The sequence below is a fragment of the Hippichthys cyanospilos genome, chromosome 11 (genome assembly GCF_059441005.1).
Source record: "Hippichthys cyanospilos isolate Australia breed blue-spotted pipefish chromosome 11, RoL_Hcya_1.0, whole genome shotgun sequence".
NCBI lineage: Eukaryota > Metazoa > Chordata > Actinopteri > Syngnathiformes > Syngnathidae > Hippichthys > Hippichthys cyanospilos.
Window position 1 is genome coordinate 6,579,304 of NC_142379.1, and position 20,033 is coordinate 6,599,336.

General features: G+C 39.6%; 2 protein-coding genes across 2 annotated transcripts in view; one reads left to right on the plus strand and one right to left on the minus strand.

The window, feature by feature from the left end:
• dph1 (diphthamide biosynthesis 1) overlaps positions 1 to 14,824 on the minus strand; it is a 69,928-nt gene extending 55,104 nt beyond the window's left edge. The window contains exons 1-3 of the mRNA XM_088427845.1: positions 14,667 to 14,824; positions 13,487 to 13,636; positions 899 to 962 (exon numbers count right to left, since the gene is read on the minus strand). Coding sequence (XP_088283971.1) covers positions 899 to 962; positions 13,487 to 13,636; positions 14,667 to 14,721 — 269 coding nt within the window. The 5' untranslated portion in view covers positions 14,722 to 14,824. The remainder of the gene's footprint in view (positions 1 to 898; positions 963 to 13,486; positions 13,637 to 14,666) is intronic.
• Positions 14,825 to 15,137: 313 nt separating this feature from the next.
• rtn4rl1b (reticulon 4 receptor-like 1b) overlaps positions 15,138 to 20,033 on the plus strand; it is a 143,645-nt gene continuing 138,749 nt past the window's right edge. The window contains exon 1 of the mRNA XM_088427844.1: positions 15,138 to 15,681. Within this exon, the coding sequence (XP_088283970.1) occupies positions 15,669 to 15,681 (13 nt within the window). The 5' untranslated portion in view covers positions 15,138 to 15,668. The remainder of the gene's footprint in view (positions 15,682 to 20,033) is intronic.

A 20,033-nucleotide genomic window follows, 5' to 3' on the forward strand; every position in this document is an offset into this window, starting at 1 on the left:
TAAATATTAGCAATACACAAGTACAGACAAACAAACCGCTTTGTAAGGGAGATGTTTTTCTTTGAGGGCGGGTGATGCATATGATGCATCAGTGTAATTATTTCATCAATTTTTTTCATCGTTTTCTGACTAATGAAGTCAAATCGCTGTCATCCAACTTTCCCATATCGAATCTAATTTTCACTGAGCCTTAAAAGTTCATAGAAGCACTAGCCATTACATCGCCTATCCGGCCCATCTCATAAACAAGTTAGTATCGACTTAACATCTATAAATGGAACCCACTCTGGGTGTCTAATGACAGGAGGCATTTTCTTAAAGGGGACACTTAGCAGGCAGCCTTCCTGGGAAACGTCGGCAGACGGAGGACCACAGGGACGACAAGGAAAAGGACAAGTGAGCAGTTTTTGTCTGCATATTCCATTGCCGGCCTCAGGTGAGTGCTTTACACAACGTCTGCCTCCTTTTACAGCCATTTTCAGTCCACACTATGTAGGCCAAACCGCAGGGTAGCAGAGAAGACAAACTATTATGCATGGAGGGCATTAATATTGAGACAGCTCTCATTGCTGGGGGAAAAAAAAAAAAAAAAGCTCACAGCTGTCCCAGTGATGGAGTGCGGCTCTGCAACACAGGGTGCAACCCGACTGAAACGAGGAGTAATTAACAAGAATAATATCTTCTCAGTTCTCCGACTCCTAGCGCATGTCCCAAACCGGTATAATCCCGCCTCATTTTGTGCAGAAATCATGATTCCCGATAACATTCTCGTCCAACTAATGAGCGAACAAGTCAAGTCTACAAGCCGCCGGCTTGACTTTCGCTTTTTCAACTCACTGGCAGACACTCAGCTATCTAAAAGCCATCGAAATAGGAAATTTCCCCAGTTGCAACGTACCTCTCGATGATGTCTGCGATGACACAGGCAAATAACTGCAGGCCCTCCGGAAGCTGCAGAGCCACTGGAATGAGAAAAAAAAAGGGCTGAGAAAAAAAGAAACGATGTACTTGTGTTTTGAAGGATGGCAAGACGATATCAAATAAGCGTGAGGCAGCAAAGCTATTCATAGGACAGTGTGCACCACTGGCAGGGAATAATGACATTTCAGGGCAATTTCCCCTCTGCCACACTAGTGATGTTGGTTTATTTTACAGGCTGATGGGCTGTTGGAAATACAGTGTGAAGCAATCGCCACAGTTTTATCTTAAGGCTTCTGCTTCCCCCGTCAATCTGCGCCCGATATTGCGAGGGCACCGCTATGCTTCTTATTCAGCCGTCCAATCATAATCGCTCACGTTTTGTTCGCATTCGTGGGCTGGTTTGGGCGTTTCACTCACTTGCAAGTGTAGGCCGCGTCGTTGCTCTTTTATGTAGCCAACAAGGCCCAAAGCAAACATAAAATATGGATGAAGTGATTGATAAACGACTGATGGTCCTACTGATGGTTTCACATGTTTACAAATGAGGGCCATACAATCTCCTGATACACCGCCCAGACTGAGAGGAACCAATAATGAAAAACATTATTCCTGGTTTCATGTTAGCGTCAAGAGACATATTTTAATAAAGCAGCCAAACAACTTGGCCGTCATCATCCTCTGCATCCTGACAGCAGGCGGTGAAGTGCTGCTCTTTCCACATGCATACTAATTGAAGGAAGGATTACACGAATGATGACTGGGTGCAAATTTTGCAAGATTTGCTCATGTAAATGCGGGGGCCAGTGATGTGTGAAAGGGGTGCTACTTCTAAAGTCCAGCTGGCACCTTGAGGAGAAATACTTATAAAGCAGTTCCTGTTTTAATAAACTGATATAGATGATGCTGTTGACAACCCAAGTTGCACACGGGGGACAGCGTGAGTGACCAAACTTGAAATGACTCCAGTGGAAACTGAATTTATCCATAATTAAATAACCTCAAAGGTTAAATGGCACTCATGTGAAACCATTTAGAAGTTGTCCACACCACAAATGGGTTCCAGTGGTCTCCTTGTAAAAGGATGTGGTGAACACAACCAATTTTTATATATACTGTATATATACTGTGTGTGTGTGTGTGTGTATGTATGTATATATATATATATATATATATATATATATATATATATATATATATATATATATATATATATATATATATATATATATATATATATATATATATATATATATATATATATATATATATATATATATGGGGATATGGGAAAGCAGCCCACCTGACTAACAACTTGAATTATGCACAATCACTAGCAGATGGTATTGTTTACCCATTTTAGAAATGAAATCAGCACAGTTTGTGAGTTCAGGCTTTATAATGTAAAAATGCTGTAAAATGAATGGCATCAAAATGTTAAAAAAAGAAATACAGTATAAAAAACGCACCACATCTAGATCTTGAACTGTGGCATAACTGACACAGTGGGGTGTTGTAATTTTAATTTCAAATCACCATTTCATTTATTTACAAGTACTAAATATTATCAATGCAAAAGATCCACTACTATCCCAAACAATAATGGAAAATGTTTTCAATTCTTCTCATGGACCTTGAAAATACATTTCAAAATTACATACATACAATTTTCAGGTCTTTCATTCCTTTGCAAACCCTAATTAATTGTTGACTAAGTTGTAAGGCTATAATAAAACCACGCACAGAAATAAAAGCACCCTACTGAAATTACTTCAATAACATACAGAAAGAAAAACATTCAGAAAATTGATTTAAAAGTTTCAAAAATCTTAATTTTATTGAAGGTATGCAGGCAAAAAACTTTTTTTAACCAGGATTTGAAACCAGTCACATTTGGGTCAGACTTGACATCTGATTGCAACTTGTTCCATTTGTGTGCAGCATACCCGCTGAATTTTGCTCTGGGCTCCAAACATTTACTGAGTGGACTAACCTAAGAACCTTACTGGATTCATATTCTGCTTGAACCATTTAGTGATTGACAGACCAAAGGGGGAAACCCCTCAATTGACAATAACGATAGATAGTAACAGTCAATGCGTATGTAAGATATACAAACACTTCTATTGAAAGCGTTTCTGCTTCTATGTTTGCAGTTTTACTCCCTAAAGGTCAATAAAGCTGAGGACAACAAAGAAGCTTTGAGGCAGATTATAATATACCTTACAAGAGGACAGAATATGAACAGCAAAGTAGGCTCATCACGGACAATATCTTCTGCCTCACATGCTTCTCCGAGGTCAAAGGTTTCCTCCACCGAAGCTGCAGCCGCCAAAGCTCGTGCAAAAGCGGAGGCGGCTAAAACGCGTCTTTCGTATGCACAAAAGCAAATGACACTCAAGTTAGAAAAAGCGCAACTTGAGGCGAAGATGGATATGCTCTCACTGCAGCAGGAAGCGGCAGCCGCTTTGGCCGAAGCAGATGTGCTGGAAGCCGCTGTTGAAGGCAGCGTACGAAGCAGCACCAATCTCCACCTGCAGAATTTATTTGAACCTTCAGTCGACACATTAGAGCGCACAAAAGAATACGTGGCCGAGCAGGTTGAAACACTGCCCCAACAGCCATTGATATGGAATGAAACACAGCGATACGAATCGCCAGATGTGTACTCCAGTCAAAAGCCACATCACGAGACAGGGCCAGAACTTCGAGATGGCTTGATCTCCACACCGCAGGAAAGGACAACACCTTTGAAGTCACATGACACACCTGCCACCCACCCATATTCAAACAATATGCAAGACAGTCACCAAGCTTATAGATCAAGCTCCAGCCCCTATCATCTGCCATCTAGCCAGATGCTAAATCAGCCTATCGCGGACCAAGCCAAAGTGGATGACTTTGTGAGATATTTAGCCCGCCGTGAGTTGGTTGCAACAAGCCTGATAAAGTTCAATGATCAGCCATGCAGTTACAGGGCGTGGAAACAGTCCTTTATGAATGCTATCAAGGACCTCAACATGACATCCAGTGAGGAGATGGATTTGTTGGTTGTGTGGCTGGGGAAGGAGTCAGCCGAGCATGCAAAACGCATAAGGGCTTTTCATGTCAACTCTGCAGACAAAGGACTAAGAAGAATATGGGACAGACTGGAAATCTGTTACGGCGCACCTGAAATGGTGGAGGACTCACTGTTTGAACGAATTAATAGCTTTCCCAAAATCTCCAGCAGAGATTATTTCAAGCTCCACGAGCTAAGTGACTTCCTCATAGAATTAAAGGCAGCCAAAGCAGAAGGAGACCTGCCTGGCCTCACGTATTTAGATACAGCCCGAGGGCTAAACACATTAGTTCGAAAGTTACCGTTCAACCTGCAAGAGAAGTGGCTCACCATTGGTACCAACTACAAATTACACCACCACGTATCCTTTCCGCCTTTTGATGTTTTTGTTGACTTTATTGAAAAACAAGCTCGAATTAGGAATGACCCAGGCTTCAAATTCAAAGTTCCACTGGATACCCCAAAAACAGACAAAACCCAACGAAAGCCTATCTGCCACAGTGACATCTCAGTTCACAGGACTGATGTTCTGAGCTCTGTGCCTCCTTCTGCTGCTAGTGCATGCTTAAGGGCTAATGATTCTGAGACACAGTGCCCTATAGATAAAAAGCCTCATCTGCTCCGAAAATGCCGGTCCTTTCGTAAAAAGCCCCTGGAACAACGCAAAGCATTCCTCAAAGAAAATAGGTTGTGTTTTAAGTGCACAAAGAATTGTAAATTCATTACAAGGTGCACAGGGTGTGAGAATGACAAGCACATTGCTGCCCTTCATCCTGAACCAGCACCAATGATCCAAGAACAAAGCTCACCTGCACAGCATGGTGGGGAGGAAATCCCAGAACCTACCACAGACGTTAGTACTCGCTGTACCGAGATAGGTGGTGGTTATAAAAGCGACAGATCTTGCTCGAAAATCTGCCTTGTCAAAGTCTACCCAAGTGAATGTCCTGACAGAGCTTTGAAGGTCTACGCGATCATTGACGAGCAGAGCAATAAATCCCTCGCTCGTTCAGAGTTTTTTGATGTCTTTAACATTAAAAGCCCTTATATTCCATACTCACTCCAGGCCTGCTCTGGGGTGACAGAAATGAAAGGGAGATGTGCTTCAAGTTACAAAATTGAATCTATGGATGGAAAAGTGAGCCTCTCCTTACCAACTCTGCTGGAATGTGAGGGTATCCCTAACAACAGATCAGAAATTCCAACACCAAATGATGCAGCTAAACATACACACCTTCAATCAGTTGCTGACCTCATCCCAGAGCTGGATCCAAATGCATCCATTATGCTTCTTCTCGGGCGAGACATCATCTCAGTCCACAAAGTGCGCGAGCAAGTGGATGGTCCGCGTGATGCTCCATACGCTCAGAAACTTGACCTGGGATGGGTAATTGTTGGAAATACAGGTATGTGTCTTGAGGGTGTTCACAAGCCTGCCACAGTGAATGCTTTCTACACCAGAAGTACAGCACAAAAGCATACTGCAGTTTTTAAGACCTGCCCGAACATTTTTCAAGTGAAAGATACAGACGGCCGGTTCCATGTTCCTTATCACCCAATTGGAACCTTCTTAAAGGGATACAGTATTGAAGGCTATGGCTTGGCCTCAACGGTGTTTCAGCAGATCAGAGATAATAGTATACGTTCACCAGTTGATACCACCACATTCCTCCCAATCATGGAGAGAAAACCGAAAAAGAACAAGAGCAACAGCTGTGTAAACCAATTACTCTTTAAGACTCTATGGATGAAGCTCCCTGAAGTTCAGGCCTTATTTCAACACGAAGCTGTAGCCCTGAAAGTAGACACTGAGCAAATAAATCACTGTTTCCCAAGAAGAGAAAAGCAGAACCATCCCAGGTTCTTGTGTTTTCAAGATAAAAACCCACCGGATGACAACAAAGTATACAGAAAGTGTGTCCATGTCTTGAGGAACCTTAACTCCTGCAAAGTGTCCATCCATTGTTTAAAACAGTCAATGAATAATGCTAAGCTTGCTGTCAAAGAGTTCGCCAAACATGACTTTCATGTAGAAAATAGGTTAAATTCACTCCCCTCAGTTGAGGCCAAAGTAAAGCTGCTCAAGAAAACACAAGAGGTTCTGACAAATTGCAACATGATGCTACATAAAAATGCCTCGAAAAGAAAAGTTATGAACACATCCGTTTCTCAGGACCATGTCATTGCTCGTCTCACTCATACTATGCCACTTTTTCAGAGGAATCTCGCCGTAAAAGCTAATGGCTATGCAGGTGAGCAACACTGCCATACAGCAATAACTGTTGAGAAACTTGCACAAGACAAAAGAACCGTCATTCGTTCAGTTCAAGCGCCGATATGCACTCAAGTATATTCCTCTATCAAGAACGATGTAAGCCTCTCAAAAAAATGCAATCTCAAAGCTTTAGATCTTTTCAGAGATGATGATGCCCTCTCAAAAGTCCTAAATCGCATTGAAGAAGGTGAACTCCAATCAGGTGATAAATCTCACAAGTGCTGGCAAGCACAGTATTGCCACACTTCTGGTAAGACACAACCCTCAAGAAACACAATACCGGGACAGACTATTCACTCAAAGTGCTTTACAAGCTTCAGGCCTAAGGATTGTTGATGGGAAGACACAAGTAACCAATGTGAACAATGAATGTGTCACATGGCTCAGACTGGACTCAGATTTTCGATGTTCCTCAAGCAATCTCACTTGAGCGGGCCACGTGATTGGTGTACCAGGATGGATCCTCGATGTCATGTCCCTGCAACTTGAAACCTCATAAAAAAAGACTTGTGAGACTTTGGTCTATCATACCAGTGTCCACCAACTCCAAGGATCCTCAAATACACTCATCAAAAACCACTCTTTCACTCACAGGTTTTGTCCCATAACAGATACCCTTTGAAACCTGGTCAAAGACCTCTGCAAACAGCAGTGGCAGCAGGTCCAGTATTAGGCACAAACCGGAGAAGATGAAAGAAGCAGTACTTATCCAGACTTCAGATGCAAAAAAGTGCCACTCACTTCACCTTAACTTACAGTCTGTAAGTGAGGTGCTTCTCAAGGGTGACTATGTTCTTTAGGACCTTGACAATTACACATCTCTAGTCTGTGTGGCAGAGTTTGCAAGGTGAATATTAAAGTCTCAAGAAAAGAATAGGAACATGGTGTTCTTGTGGCCAGTCAGTGTCAGGACAGAGGAGAAATTTCACCTGCTGTCAACTTGTCATATCTAATGCCATATGAAGTCATGTCTGTCGCTCTGGGGTTCCTTGACTTAGGAGACCCCCAATTTATATTTTTCAATTAGAATTTTTGCTTTGTAATGTAGGAAAAATTTGGACTTATGACTGAACACCAGTTTTCATGGTTAACTTGGCAGTTAATCTATATGCTTTGTTTTGTGCTTGCAAGTAGTTTTTATTTTCCTATCACAAGTCTGTAGAAACTGAGTACTGTAATAAAAAAAAGACAGAGATGATGTCCATTGAATTAACATTGATAACAATAGAAAACCATGAGTGAGGTGAGCATGTAGTCAGTCGACTTGGCAAAACAGCACAAAGGATACAGCTCCATAGCTATGGAAAGTAAGGAAAAGTGTGAAGGCAAAGATGAAGTTCAGTGAAAGTGAAATGAAGGAAAAAGTAGTAATTGATTATGGTATTACTATATAGTTTATACCATACATTACCGTACAGTACTTTCATTTTTTTTTACTTTTAAAATGCTGGTACTTTGGGAGGAAACTTTTAAGGGGAAAATGTATTTAGAACAAGAGTGGTTTGGGCATGATATCAGTACAGATTGAACCTGTAAGTCAAGGAATTACTGGATATGGTTATGGTTTGTTCATTGCTTAGCCTATATCATTTATTTAATATTTTGTTTTGTAAGCCCAGTGTACAACAAAATACCTCAATTGCGCATGCAGACCAAGACAACTTGGTTTATTTAAAGGGTCTGTAAAGGGACACAAACAATGTTTTGGAAATTTGACGGCACAGAAGCGTATTGTTAACAAGCCTGCCAAATTTCACTACATAAAACAGTTAATAAAACTGAGGACAAGAAGCTACCCTACTGCGAAGGAAAAAAAAAAGTTTTTTGTAACCTGAACATGTACTGTACATTTTTTTTCCACTCAATATTATACACTGTAAATAATAAAATTAAACTGAAAACAAGCTATTGTGTGTTCTAGAGCTAGCTTTATGCAATGTGTAACAAAGCTGAATGGAAAGCATGCTCTCCTAAATCCATTCTCAGTAGGATTTGGGATTGTTTAAAGAGCAATCTGTATTTATTTGTTGTCTGGAGCTGTGTGATGTCGGGGGAATCTTGGAGCATGTTGACTTTCAGATGGATATATTCAATTACACACATTAGCAGGAAGTGAAGTAACAACTTGAGTTACACTGGAAATTCTTGTTTCCAAAGCCGGCTCATAAAAAGTTGCTTTCATCGCCCGTGTTGCATCTATGCTCACAAAATCCATCGGCATGAATACTTGAAAAGGAGCGACAGCCACTGCAGTGCACCAGTGGTGTCACATGCCAAAGTCTGAACATTCGCCAAGACTGGCAGAGGCAGCATTAAACAATAAAAGCGTGCGATGGCGTGATAGATGGCATGATGGACAGAGCCCAGCCGAAAGGAGTGGTGAGCGCCCACTGAAAAGGTTAAGGGGTCACCGGCAGACAGTGAGAGACAGGTCATTACACGAGAAAGGGCACTTTTATTAGTGGAGAAAGGTTTCGGAACACACCCTCGCTGCAGCTGACAGAGGAAAGGAGACGGCTCTCTGTTGCATCAGACAAAAGGGTGAAGAGGATGCTGCCAGAGATAAACTGATGCAGGTTGCATAAGAGTATTCCAAGACTCCAATTACTGTATTTCTCCAAGTACAGGTCGAGGTTTTTTTCCTCATTTTCAACCCCCATATTAGGGCGGTCGACTCTGTGTTTGGATGACATTAATTTGAATGCAAAATCATTTACAAGGATTAAAATGATTATATAGACAGTATATAGCTCAAATTTTATACAGTACGCATCCATGTTAGAGCATTTTACCTTTCGTCAAGCGTTTCCTAATTGCTTCTTTGTTGTCAACAACGAGGTTACGTGGATAATTTTTTCAGCGGACTTTGATGCATTATGAAAAGGAAAAGACGGTTTGACTTGTCTCCTTCAGCCCTTAAACGTGTGCTTGAACAAGCCAGCATGGATGTCATCAGGGAGGGGAAAGAAACAGCGCAGGGCAACCTTCCAGGCTCTGATCTCACAACAGTCATCACTTGGGGAAAGAACATCCCAAGTAAGATGATCAGCAAATCATCTCCGAAGACCTCCATCTCAAACAAATTTGATGGATCCGAAGATGACCACCCGTGGAAGAATAACGCGGATGTTTGAACAATTGACAAGGAGATAGGAGAGGACATCCGTGTGTTAAATGGGAGGAGCTACTTAGCGTGTCAGATAGTGATGATGACTTTTAGGGCTGTGTCAAAAAATAAAACATTGAAACTTCAAATCATTTTGTTGTTGCAACATTAGTTTAAGCATTTGTATCTACGCATGCGCACATTGCCATGCACTTGTCTCATTTCCACCCCGCCCCCTCCCCCTAACTGCAACAGTGTTATTCGATATACAATAAAGAAATACATCTAAAAGTACTGAAATTTCGGCGTTGAATGATGACGTGGCAGTTTCAACAAAATTAGTCCGTTACCCGATATAATACATCGTATTAATTCAATTTTTCAGTTTGTTCATGTGAGATTAGCAATGCGAGCCCAAGGAGGGCTGCGATATTACTTTCACTTGACAGCAGAGGGTGGTAGTTGCCAAAATACTGGCTGAATCAGATCGTATCTACCTGTATCATTTCATATATCTGAGAGGTGTTCAAAGTATTGATCACGGTCAATGAGTCAATCTTGTAGTAGTATCGTATGATAGATAAAAAACACACACACACACACACACACACACACACACACACACACACACACACACAGGTACATAGACAACAGGGCTATAGTTTATATTAATTTCACCCAAAACCCTTTTGTTATTATTAGGATTAAAAAAAAAATGTTTTGTTTTGGGTTTTTTTTTTTATAGCTGTGTATTCATGACGTGAGAGCTGATAGGTGTTTCTCATTAACCCGAGCTAAGATGTTTACATTGCCCTCTTTGTATTATTTGATGATTAAAGCAATAAAACTCTGTTACAGTAGTTGGGTCGTGCTTTGTTGAATAAATCATTGTAGCGATAACTTGCGTGGACACGTGTTGTCGTTGTTGGCAGATGTTTTGGAGGCGCTGTCTGTGGAAGGACTAAGTTAATATTTCTAAAGCTGATGAGCGTTCATTCTACTTGTGGTGCTAAGCTGCATTTGCGGTCTATAATTTTAGCTCACAACTTGGAGACACGGTAGTGGTTGTGTGGCCACATAGAACATATAGTAAGAACATTTTACTTGACTTCTACTTTAATTACTAATGTTTCTATACCATTATCTGTGTCACGATGCCCCTCTTAATTCAATTCAAAGATGGAGGACATGGTAAGGCTGTCACATTAAAACTCATGGTGCAAACCTATGGAGCATGCCTATGCAAAATAATATAAAAGTGAAAATAAAGGGCTGACTGATTAAATTCTCCAAGAAAAAAATGAAATTAAACTGTTTAATTAAGAATACAGCATGGTGAGTAGAAAATATAAAAATGAACATGGACACACTGCTTGCTTTTCTAATTATTCCAGCATGCATGACGAAATGAACATCACACAGAGAGAATTAAGTATGTGCGCAAATGCGCCAGGCCAAGTGTCAATCTCGAGTCAAAACATGTTTTTGTTGAATAGGCTGGAAACTCTTAAGAAAGTCTGTCAAATAGCCTTAGGGATTTCCGTTCCCTACATTCAAACGGCATTGGAAACATTTTGAGATGAAAACAATCTCATCATGGCAGCTATTTGTTGCTGCCATGCTTTGCCCAATGGCGCATGAATGTAAATGTATCACAGAAAGGAAATGGGATGAAACTAAAAAAAATAAAATAAAAGACAACTCGACATCATACTGCTTAATGTGTTCTAGCCTTAGGAGTGATTTAAGACCCGACTGTCAAGCGAGCTTCTCATTTGGCTGCCTCAGTAGAGCGAGGACCTTGGAAAACGAAGCAACTCCCAGAGCGTGCCACAAGTCTCCCTGGAAAACACGGCCAGCTTTCAAGGATGCTGAGACACTTCAGGGCCGCTTTCGCTTTTTGCCGTTTTGGGCTTAGACTTGATCGGTTCTTTGTTTTTCTGTGCCTACCCGATTTGGAAGTCATACGTTTTAAGACGCGGCCCGGTGGAGCAGTGTTTAGCACGTCCGCCTCACAGATCAGAAACCGGAGTTCAAATCCATCTCGAGTTTGAACTATTAGTCTGGTATAAACCTCAAAGACTGCTTCACGTTAAACAACATCAACAACAGGCCATTTATTCCGCCATTGCAAATAACGGATGAGACTATTTTGTCCTTAAATAGATTTTAATATATTTGCTTGTTTGATTGACAGAAGGTAGAGAAAAATGGTAATGACTGTTTTAGTTAGTAAAATTCGATGTTTACGAATGACTTATTTTGACTGTCCCGCCGCCTACTGCTATAGCGATAGAAAATGAATTGACGGACTAAAAGGAATCAGGAAATTTAGTATTACAACGTAACCTATTTGTCAGATGATGAATCGAGCCCCAAAGAAAATAAAAATGTGACTCTCAAGCTTGACTTTAACCTGCTCATGGTTATTTATACACATACAAGGTAAACGCCAAAATAAAAGTCACTTGTTTTTTTTTCTGCCACTTGAAAAGAACAGTGTGTTTTATACTTTGTTGATGCCAAGGCTGCCGGAGGAACAGATGGACGTAAAGAGGAACAGCAGGAGCCAAAGGTGATAAGTTGTCTCGCTTCAGAGAGGCAAGATGAAGTTTGAGTTCAAGAGAAAAAAAAAAAAACTGCAGAAACAGTAGGGAAATCTTTTGAAAGCTGCTAAATTGCCATCTGTGCAATTCCAGATTCCTCCCACATCTCCACAACAGTTAGATGTATTAAAAAGTCCCAAAAAAATCAGATAAACAACTCAAACATCTACGTGGATAAACAACAGGAATGGATGACCAAAATGCCGGATCGGGCTACCATTTTCATTTGTGCTTTTTCATCTGCCCTGAACAAATGTATACTTAAAACTGCCATTTCAAATGTGAACAAAACACATCCATACACGCTAAATATATCCTTTTTATACTTTTTTTTTTGTTTTAAATTTCTTAATGCATGTTTTTTTTTTAAATCTACTATTGTATCCAAACAACATAAAAATTCTGTGATTCCCCCCCAACCCATCACATTTTAAATACACAATACTAAAGCATGCAGGTTCTGAGTAACTTTTACTTGTCCTGAGACCAAATCTAAAAAAAAAACAAAAAAATTCTTGAAAATACTTTTCAATATACTAAATAAGTCTGGAGTGCCCCCTAAAATGATATGTTCTCTTGTTTCACACCCTATAATCACCAAATTCAATCTCAAATGAAAGTGTTGAAATGGATTTAATTTTTTTGGTATAATTCATTTCATTGCTGTCTCTTGTAACTGTGGGAACATTTGTTTTAATAAACGTTTCAAATAATACACTTAACATCATCAAACAGTTTTCCAAAAGAATAGCTCGAGCAACAGCGTGTCCTCTCTTCTATTGATTGTACTTTTTATGAAATAGTTAGCCTTACTTGAATGTCTCAGTCCACGCCACGCAACCGTGTTTTGCATATACTCAGAATAAGACAGTGATTTTTAATTTTTTTCTTTCCTATTTACATATTTTTGTCCTCTTGGTCAGCAGTAATAGCTAGCTAAAAAGATATTTTCTCCTCCTGAGGAAAAAGTAACATCGGTACAGAGTTGCACGCTGTTACTGTGATTATTTATTCTCTACAAAGAAAGAAAACTTTAAGAAACTTTTTATTTGTTTTGTTTTTGTCCGAAGAAGCATGGCACAGATTGAGGGCAATTCAATTCATTGGAATATGAAAGGATGACATGAGAGACAAGTGATTTTAATTAAGTTAGCCATGTCGTCGGGAAATAGATAAAACTCATAACTCAAAAGATCAATGTATAATAATAATAATAATGCAGGTTTTTTTTGAGTATACAATTTGAAAATAACCAATATACTAGAAATAAATGCTGTTTTTGTTTTGTTTTGCTTTGTTAGTGGCGAACTAATATAAGATACAGGTTTCAATTCTTCAAACAATTACTGGAACAAACAGACTTTCCCGCTATAGTCGTTATTTTTTTTACACCCACCCGTACAGGAAAACGTGCATAAAAGTTTTGGATTGGCAGTTTTCAAAGTTTACCAGCTTGTGATTTGTTCCATCAGAACAAGGTTATATGAGTCTAAGGATAAGTTCAGGGCAGCTGAGCTCACCTCTGGTCGCCTTGGCTTGTCTCACTCGCCATACCGTCTTGGGGATTTCAAAGTTGTAGTTTGCAGGTAAAGCTTTCATGGCTTCCCGCAATTCGGGATCCTGCAGTATTTCATCTGGAATTTGATTGGCCACTCGTCGAGGTCCTCGGACTAAACAAGTATGTTTTGTTACAAAAACAGTCAATCAGTGTCGAAAAAGCCAAAGTGCATCTCACGTGTTTTTATAAAATGTTATCAAACACTCCAAGTCACTAATAACGTCTTTCATTAATTTTAGCTGATTATTTCCTTACGGTGAAAGTCACACAATGATTAGTGCTGTTTCTGATAAGCAAACAGTTGCCATTTCATTCCGATCAAAGGCTCTGTGTTCTCTCCATCTGTTCACTGAACAGTTATTGTTAATTGCCTGCATGTTTAATTGACTTCAGAGAGATTAGTCGCACAATGCCTGAATCACCAAATAGTAGAGATGGGTCAGGCATAAAAGTAGTTCATTAAATCTTACAGTGTCCCTTTAATGTTGCATTCTATGAAAGTGATTTAATGCCCAGAGTCGTGTTATTACTTGTATTATTTTTAAGATGTAAAGTTGTTTGTAAAAACATGAGACTTGAATTGTATTTGTTTACATTATGTGTTCTTCACTGGTGAATTCCTAGTTAACAAAAACGATTGGATTTAATTATTTGGTTTTGCGAGTGTCTATCACGTTGGTATACTAGGGGTAAAATTAAAATGCAAGACAAGCGAGACAAGGCACGTTTTTTTTTTGTTTGTTTTTTGTTTTATCTTCAGGTAACTAGATTTGCTATCGGATACAAACATGTTTGTATTCCGCAGTTAGAAAACCAGTCTGCGACGTTTAAGTACCGTCGGAAATCTATTTGGTCTCCTTTCAATCATGTTTCCGGTATTACAAAACCATTTAGAACGGAAAGTCGTTTCACGTTTATATGACTTTCCAACGCGGAACTCCGCTTAAAAAAAAGAAAAGAAAAAAAAGCAAGTTATTCAGAATTGCTGCCTGTACACTGACTTTAGACACGAAAGATTGGAACGTTTACAACACGTTACGCCATGTGTACCTTTTGCGTGATGTGTGGCGTTTACGTGCAAAACACATTAAACATACTCTATACACGTGTTAATTATACCTATAGAAAAACTTAGCATTTACCCGTTGTGGTCTTTTTGACAGGAGCAAGTTGCATGTCAGACTCGGGCGCCGCCATGTTGTATCCTTAAACAACCAGGCGAGAGCAGTCGATAACAGAGTAACTGATTGGACTGCGTAGAGTACAGTACTGATGGAAGGCATCTACATATTAACAAACAAGGGTTACCCCAATTTCACAACATTACATGTAATGATTAATTTAACGGTAATTATATAAAAGATCAAGAAAAATTCGATTGTATCAACCGACCATTATTAGTCCAAAATCGATCTATTTTGAATTGTATGACATTCGTACAAAGTTCTGGTATTTCCACGACAGACCGATGCCCGTCTTATTGTCGCTCTGCTGAAGTTTAAATATAGTTTTGCGGCACGCATGATTGGCTTTCCTTGCTGGTGTGTCTGTCTCAGACTCTCCAGTGAGAGAGGCTGCGCCCGGAGGAGGGAAGAGGAGGAGAAGGAGGAGGAGGGTGAGGCGGCACAACATCACTTATTTCTCCCTCCTTGAGCGCAACGGCGTGCTGCACGGATGCAACCCATCGACTTCTGCACACACACAACGACAAACTATCATCAGATCATGTTTTGAAGGGGAAAAAAATGTGATTTCAAGGATGCGTCCCAGGAATTGATTGTTTTTGTGTTCCGGAGCGACTCTGATTGCGCAAAAAGGAAGGTTGTTTTGTGTAATTATTTTATTTATTTATTTTTGTTATTGGGAGAAGCATTCAGCCACCAAGCCTCTTCCCTGGAGTTATCGGCATTGTTTCGGACTTGAAAGGACTGCTGCGCGTGGGGTCCGTTTCGTGATGATCGCCACCCAATGTTGAACTCTGTGGAGAATATAAATAACGACAGTACAACGGGATTGACATTTAAGTGACTTTTACACGCCCCTAAAAGGAAGCAGTGGATCTCCGGATCAACTTCCGAAAGTCTGGAATATTTGGATCGATGATTTCCAGAAGACAGAGAAGCAAATTCACTTAGGTCGGCAACATGTTCAAAAGGGGTGAGTGACATAACTTTTAACGCGTACGTTTGCTTATTCCATGTGTGCACTGCGCGAATTGTGCTCAATGTCTGACGCACATGTGCAAACGTGCAACCGATGCGCCTTCATTTTGCATGTGACGCTGTTTTGACTGCCCGTCCGGGATCGAGCGCAATATTCACGTATGCACGACAACATGCTGCTTGTAACACAGTTGATGCCGCACTGCAGTTTATACGACTTGTGCCCGGACCATCGTACTGAAAATGTGTTTATTATTGTGATTATTATTGTTGGATTCGATGGTCCAAAAGGTGATTCACCCTCCGGCCACTCAAAAACGCAAAAAAAAAATAATGGGCCAAGACCTCGATCTCTTCACCTCATATGGGACCAACGCCCCCCCCCCCCCCCCCCCAAAAAAAAAAAAAAAAAAAAAAACATCAATACTGTATCAATTTTATTTTAATGGAAAATTGCACCTGGAATGTTTAATATTTGGCAAGGGCTTGTCTGATTGACTTTGATGGGCTTGTCTGCACAAGATGGATGGCAGCAGCAAGACATTAATACTCATCCATCCTCTCATCTATATCAGTCACTGCAATCCATGTTGCTGCTGAACAGTAATTTAGAGAGTGAAATCAAATTGGAACCCCACCCCCCCAACCCCAAGGAGGCCACTTGAAGAACCAAAATAACAACCTTTTTCAAAACATTCCAATACAAACCTGTAATTATGTAAGGATAAAAAAAAACTCAACATGAGATATAAATACTGCTTTTGTTAGCATTGTAAATCGTTTTTGCTGTAATATATATCACAGTTTTGTCTTTGATTTGGAGAATATGAGGTAAGATATTTATAAGTTCTTTTTGAGAATCGACTGTACGGTTGTTTTTACAATTTGTTTATTTTCTTAACACGATGCTCAAAAGAAAAGAAAAATATATATGATAACGATGCGGGGATTAGCAATAACGTTAAACATAAGGAGGCCAGATAGCATGATCGTCAAACAGTGGTACACGTTAACATAAGTCATTTTGACACAGAATCATCTGTCAATCTGGTTTATTAAAGACGCGGTGACACGAAACTTGTCTCATTTAAATCTGATGTGTTTGCAATAGCGAGGAATGCATTTTGGTGAATGATGTGAAAATGTCAACAATATAATCGAAAGGATTATTTAAATGAAGGGGGGGGGCTCTGCCCTGTTGGCTCCCCCTTTTGCTCGGCACTGGTTGGTGGCAGTTATGTGCCATTAAGTTGTTCTATTATATAAGAAGAAAGAGACAATCCTTTAAGTAGTCACGTCTGGGCTGAATTTTTGTGACTTAAAAAGTAAATGTCGTTAATGGGTGCTTTTATGAAGTATAACGTGGAGTGCAATTTTGCTTTGGAGAGAAAAAAAAACCTTTTTAAACTATTTTGACTGCTCAAGGGTGCTGAAATATATGCATTGCATTTAACTGACGAAAAGAGGATTTGAGATACAAGTGATTTGAGATACAAGTGTGGTAATGGAACAAATGAAATATATACAGGTGAGATGGATGAGTCCTACACTAGCGGATTTGGATACTCACAGATTTATTTTTTTCCCTTTAGTATTCTTTTTTTGTTGTTGGAGGGAGGAGGGCAATCTCCAGATTTTTTTTTTTATGCAAAAAAACCACTTTCTTAATGAATACGATTTTAAATCGATTTTAATTGACGTAATAAAATGTTCAGCCAGCTGCAATGTTTATTGACTTTCACTCAGTTTTACATACACCTCATGCAAAAAAAATATTTTTCAGTTGATGCATAACTTGCCTAAACGCCAAAATTATGCAGTTAGTAACGTTTGTAAACATGACTTGTAAACTCCCCTTCCAGCTTCCTGCCACTCGTGAAAAATCTAAATTTGACAAAAATCTGAGATTTTTTAATGACAAATTAATGACATTAATTTAAATTATCCCGTCAATATTACGTTAACTTTTTAATATTAATAAAAATTATGTATTAAAATTAATATTCTGTATATCCTATGAACTGTAATATATACCGGTGATTCCAAAAGTGGGGTACTAGTATAGCTTGTTCTAATCCGGCTCAATTTAGTGGTACTTTGAAAGAATCCAATACTCGAGTACAGTTCAGTTGTTTTTAACTTTTTAATACAATTTTCTTATATCCTCTTGAGACTCAACAAATACACATTTGTGTACATTGCAGTGGACATTAATTTGATCTGTATACTTTGATTCATTCAAGCTACTTTACTAAGTCCTAGTGTAGCCGATAGAGGACATCTTGGCTTTTCCAACGATCTCGTATTTGTGCGGGATGCAATTGTTTTTTGTGCAGTTTATATTAAATCACATTGTTCAAACTTCTGTGTATTATGTTCAAGTAACTTAAAAAGTGATCATTGTTATCGTGACCTTGGAATGTTTCATTTTAGTGAAGTCAGGTATGATTTGTCCAATTTTACAGCCTTCAACTACACCCAGAAAAATTGGAAATTTCGATTCTCATGAACAGAAGATCTTTTGCGTTACACCAGCCGCCGAGTTGACAGTTAGCCTGCCACGTCGGGTGAATTATGCTAAGACGAGTCTGAGGACTCATTACAAATGCTCATTACGGCATCGCCACAACAACACATCTACTGGTGGCCTTTTACACACGGCGGCGGAAAGAAGAGACGCCGCGGGTCATGCTGGCACCGGAACGTTGTACAGATAGATACCACTGCTCACTGCTTTTAGTCTGCTTTGTCAGAGCCAATCTGTTTTGGATGCGCGTGTGTGTAGTGTGCCTCAGGGGCAGTGAGAGAAACAGCCTGTTTTCCTTTGCCATCACATCGATTATTGCTGTTCCAAGAGTTGAGATGAAACGCACCGTGGTGATGAGTGCTTATAGCTGGAACAGCTTGGAGGGGAGGACTATTGTCAAAAAAGTGCCTTCTGACAGCTTAGTGCAAGAAGGGCTGGCATATCCTCACGAGGTTCCCAATTGTCTGCTGGAACCCACGTGAGTCACGACGCGTATTTATGGACGTGCTCTTTGGAAATTGACGCGCGTGAGTCAAGCGTGAATGTCCTGCTTTCGTGTGGCATTGCTAATGGACATGCTGAAAGAATAATACTATTATGAGGTCTTTAACATGCTCCACAACTGTCATTTATTTGTCATTTGACTGGCTGGTTGGAGATGGAACCAAGGGTGGTGGCCTTGCAGGGGCAAAAATATGCAAAATTACCCCCCCCCCCCCCCCCCCCCCCAATAAACCTTCATCATGTCACAGTGGGACATGCCCGTAACATCTGCCTGAGCCTCTCAACTGGCTCCTCTCCTGTGGGTCATGACTCTCAGGCCTCTGGTAGATGGAAGGAAGGATGGATAGATGGATGGAAGGATGGACGGATGGACAGACTGACAGACAGATTAAGTGATAGATAGATAGATAGACAGATAGACAGATAGATAGATAGATAGATAGATAGATAGATAGATAGATAGATAGATAGATAGATAGATAGATAGATAGATAGATAGTTAGATAGATAGATAGATAGATAGATAGATAGATAGATAGATAGATAGATAGATAGATAGATAGATAGATAGATAGATAGATAGATAGATAGATAGATAGATAGATAGATAGGATAGATAGATAGACAGACAGATAGACAGATAGATAGATAGATAGATAGATAGATAGATAGATAGATAGATAGATAGATAGATAGATAGATAGATAGATAGATAGATAGATAGATAGATAGATAGATAGATAGATAGATAGATAGATAGATAGAAAATAATAACAAACATTTTGATTAGAAAAAAAAAGACCTTCAGTACATATCCCATTATGTCAATGGGCTTCTGTCAGACATGTATGCTTTTAGTTTGCGGTTGTAAAACAGCCGCAAGAGGGCTCATCCCCACCCATAACATATGTATAGACTCGTGCTGTCACGTGATTACATCTTTTTTAATCAATTGCCAAACTTTTGAAAAATAATCGGTTGTTTTGATTTTGTAAAAGTAAAACCATTAATGTTTAATCATCATATACTCTTGTAATAGCTTTCTTTGATCTTCTAATGTACTTCTTTTCATGTAAGAAACTAAATTCTTTGTTAATTTGTCGAAAGCTTAAGCTAAATAAACTTAACTGATGAGATCAAAACATATGCCTTATATTTTGTGTTTGATAACAAAACAACACGGTAAGAGAACCTTAAAAAGATAATCACATAATAAAGTGCAATATTAAAGTGAGAAATTAGATTATATTTCAAAATCGTTCTGCCTAGTGCAATGGCTGGACTTAGGAAGGGGAGAAAAAAAAAAAGCCCCACCT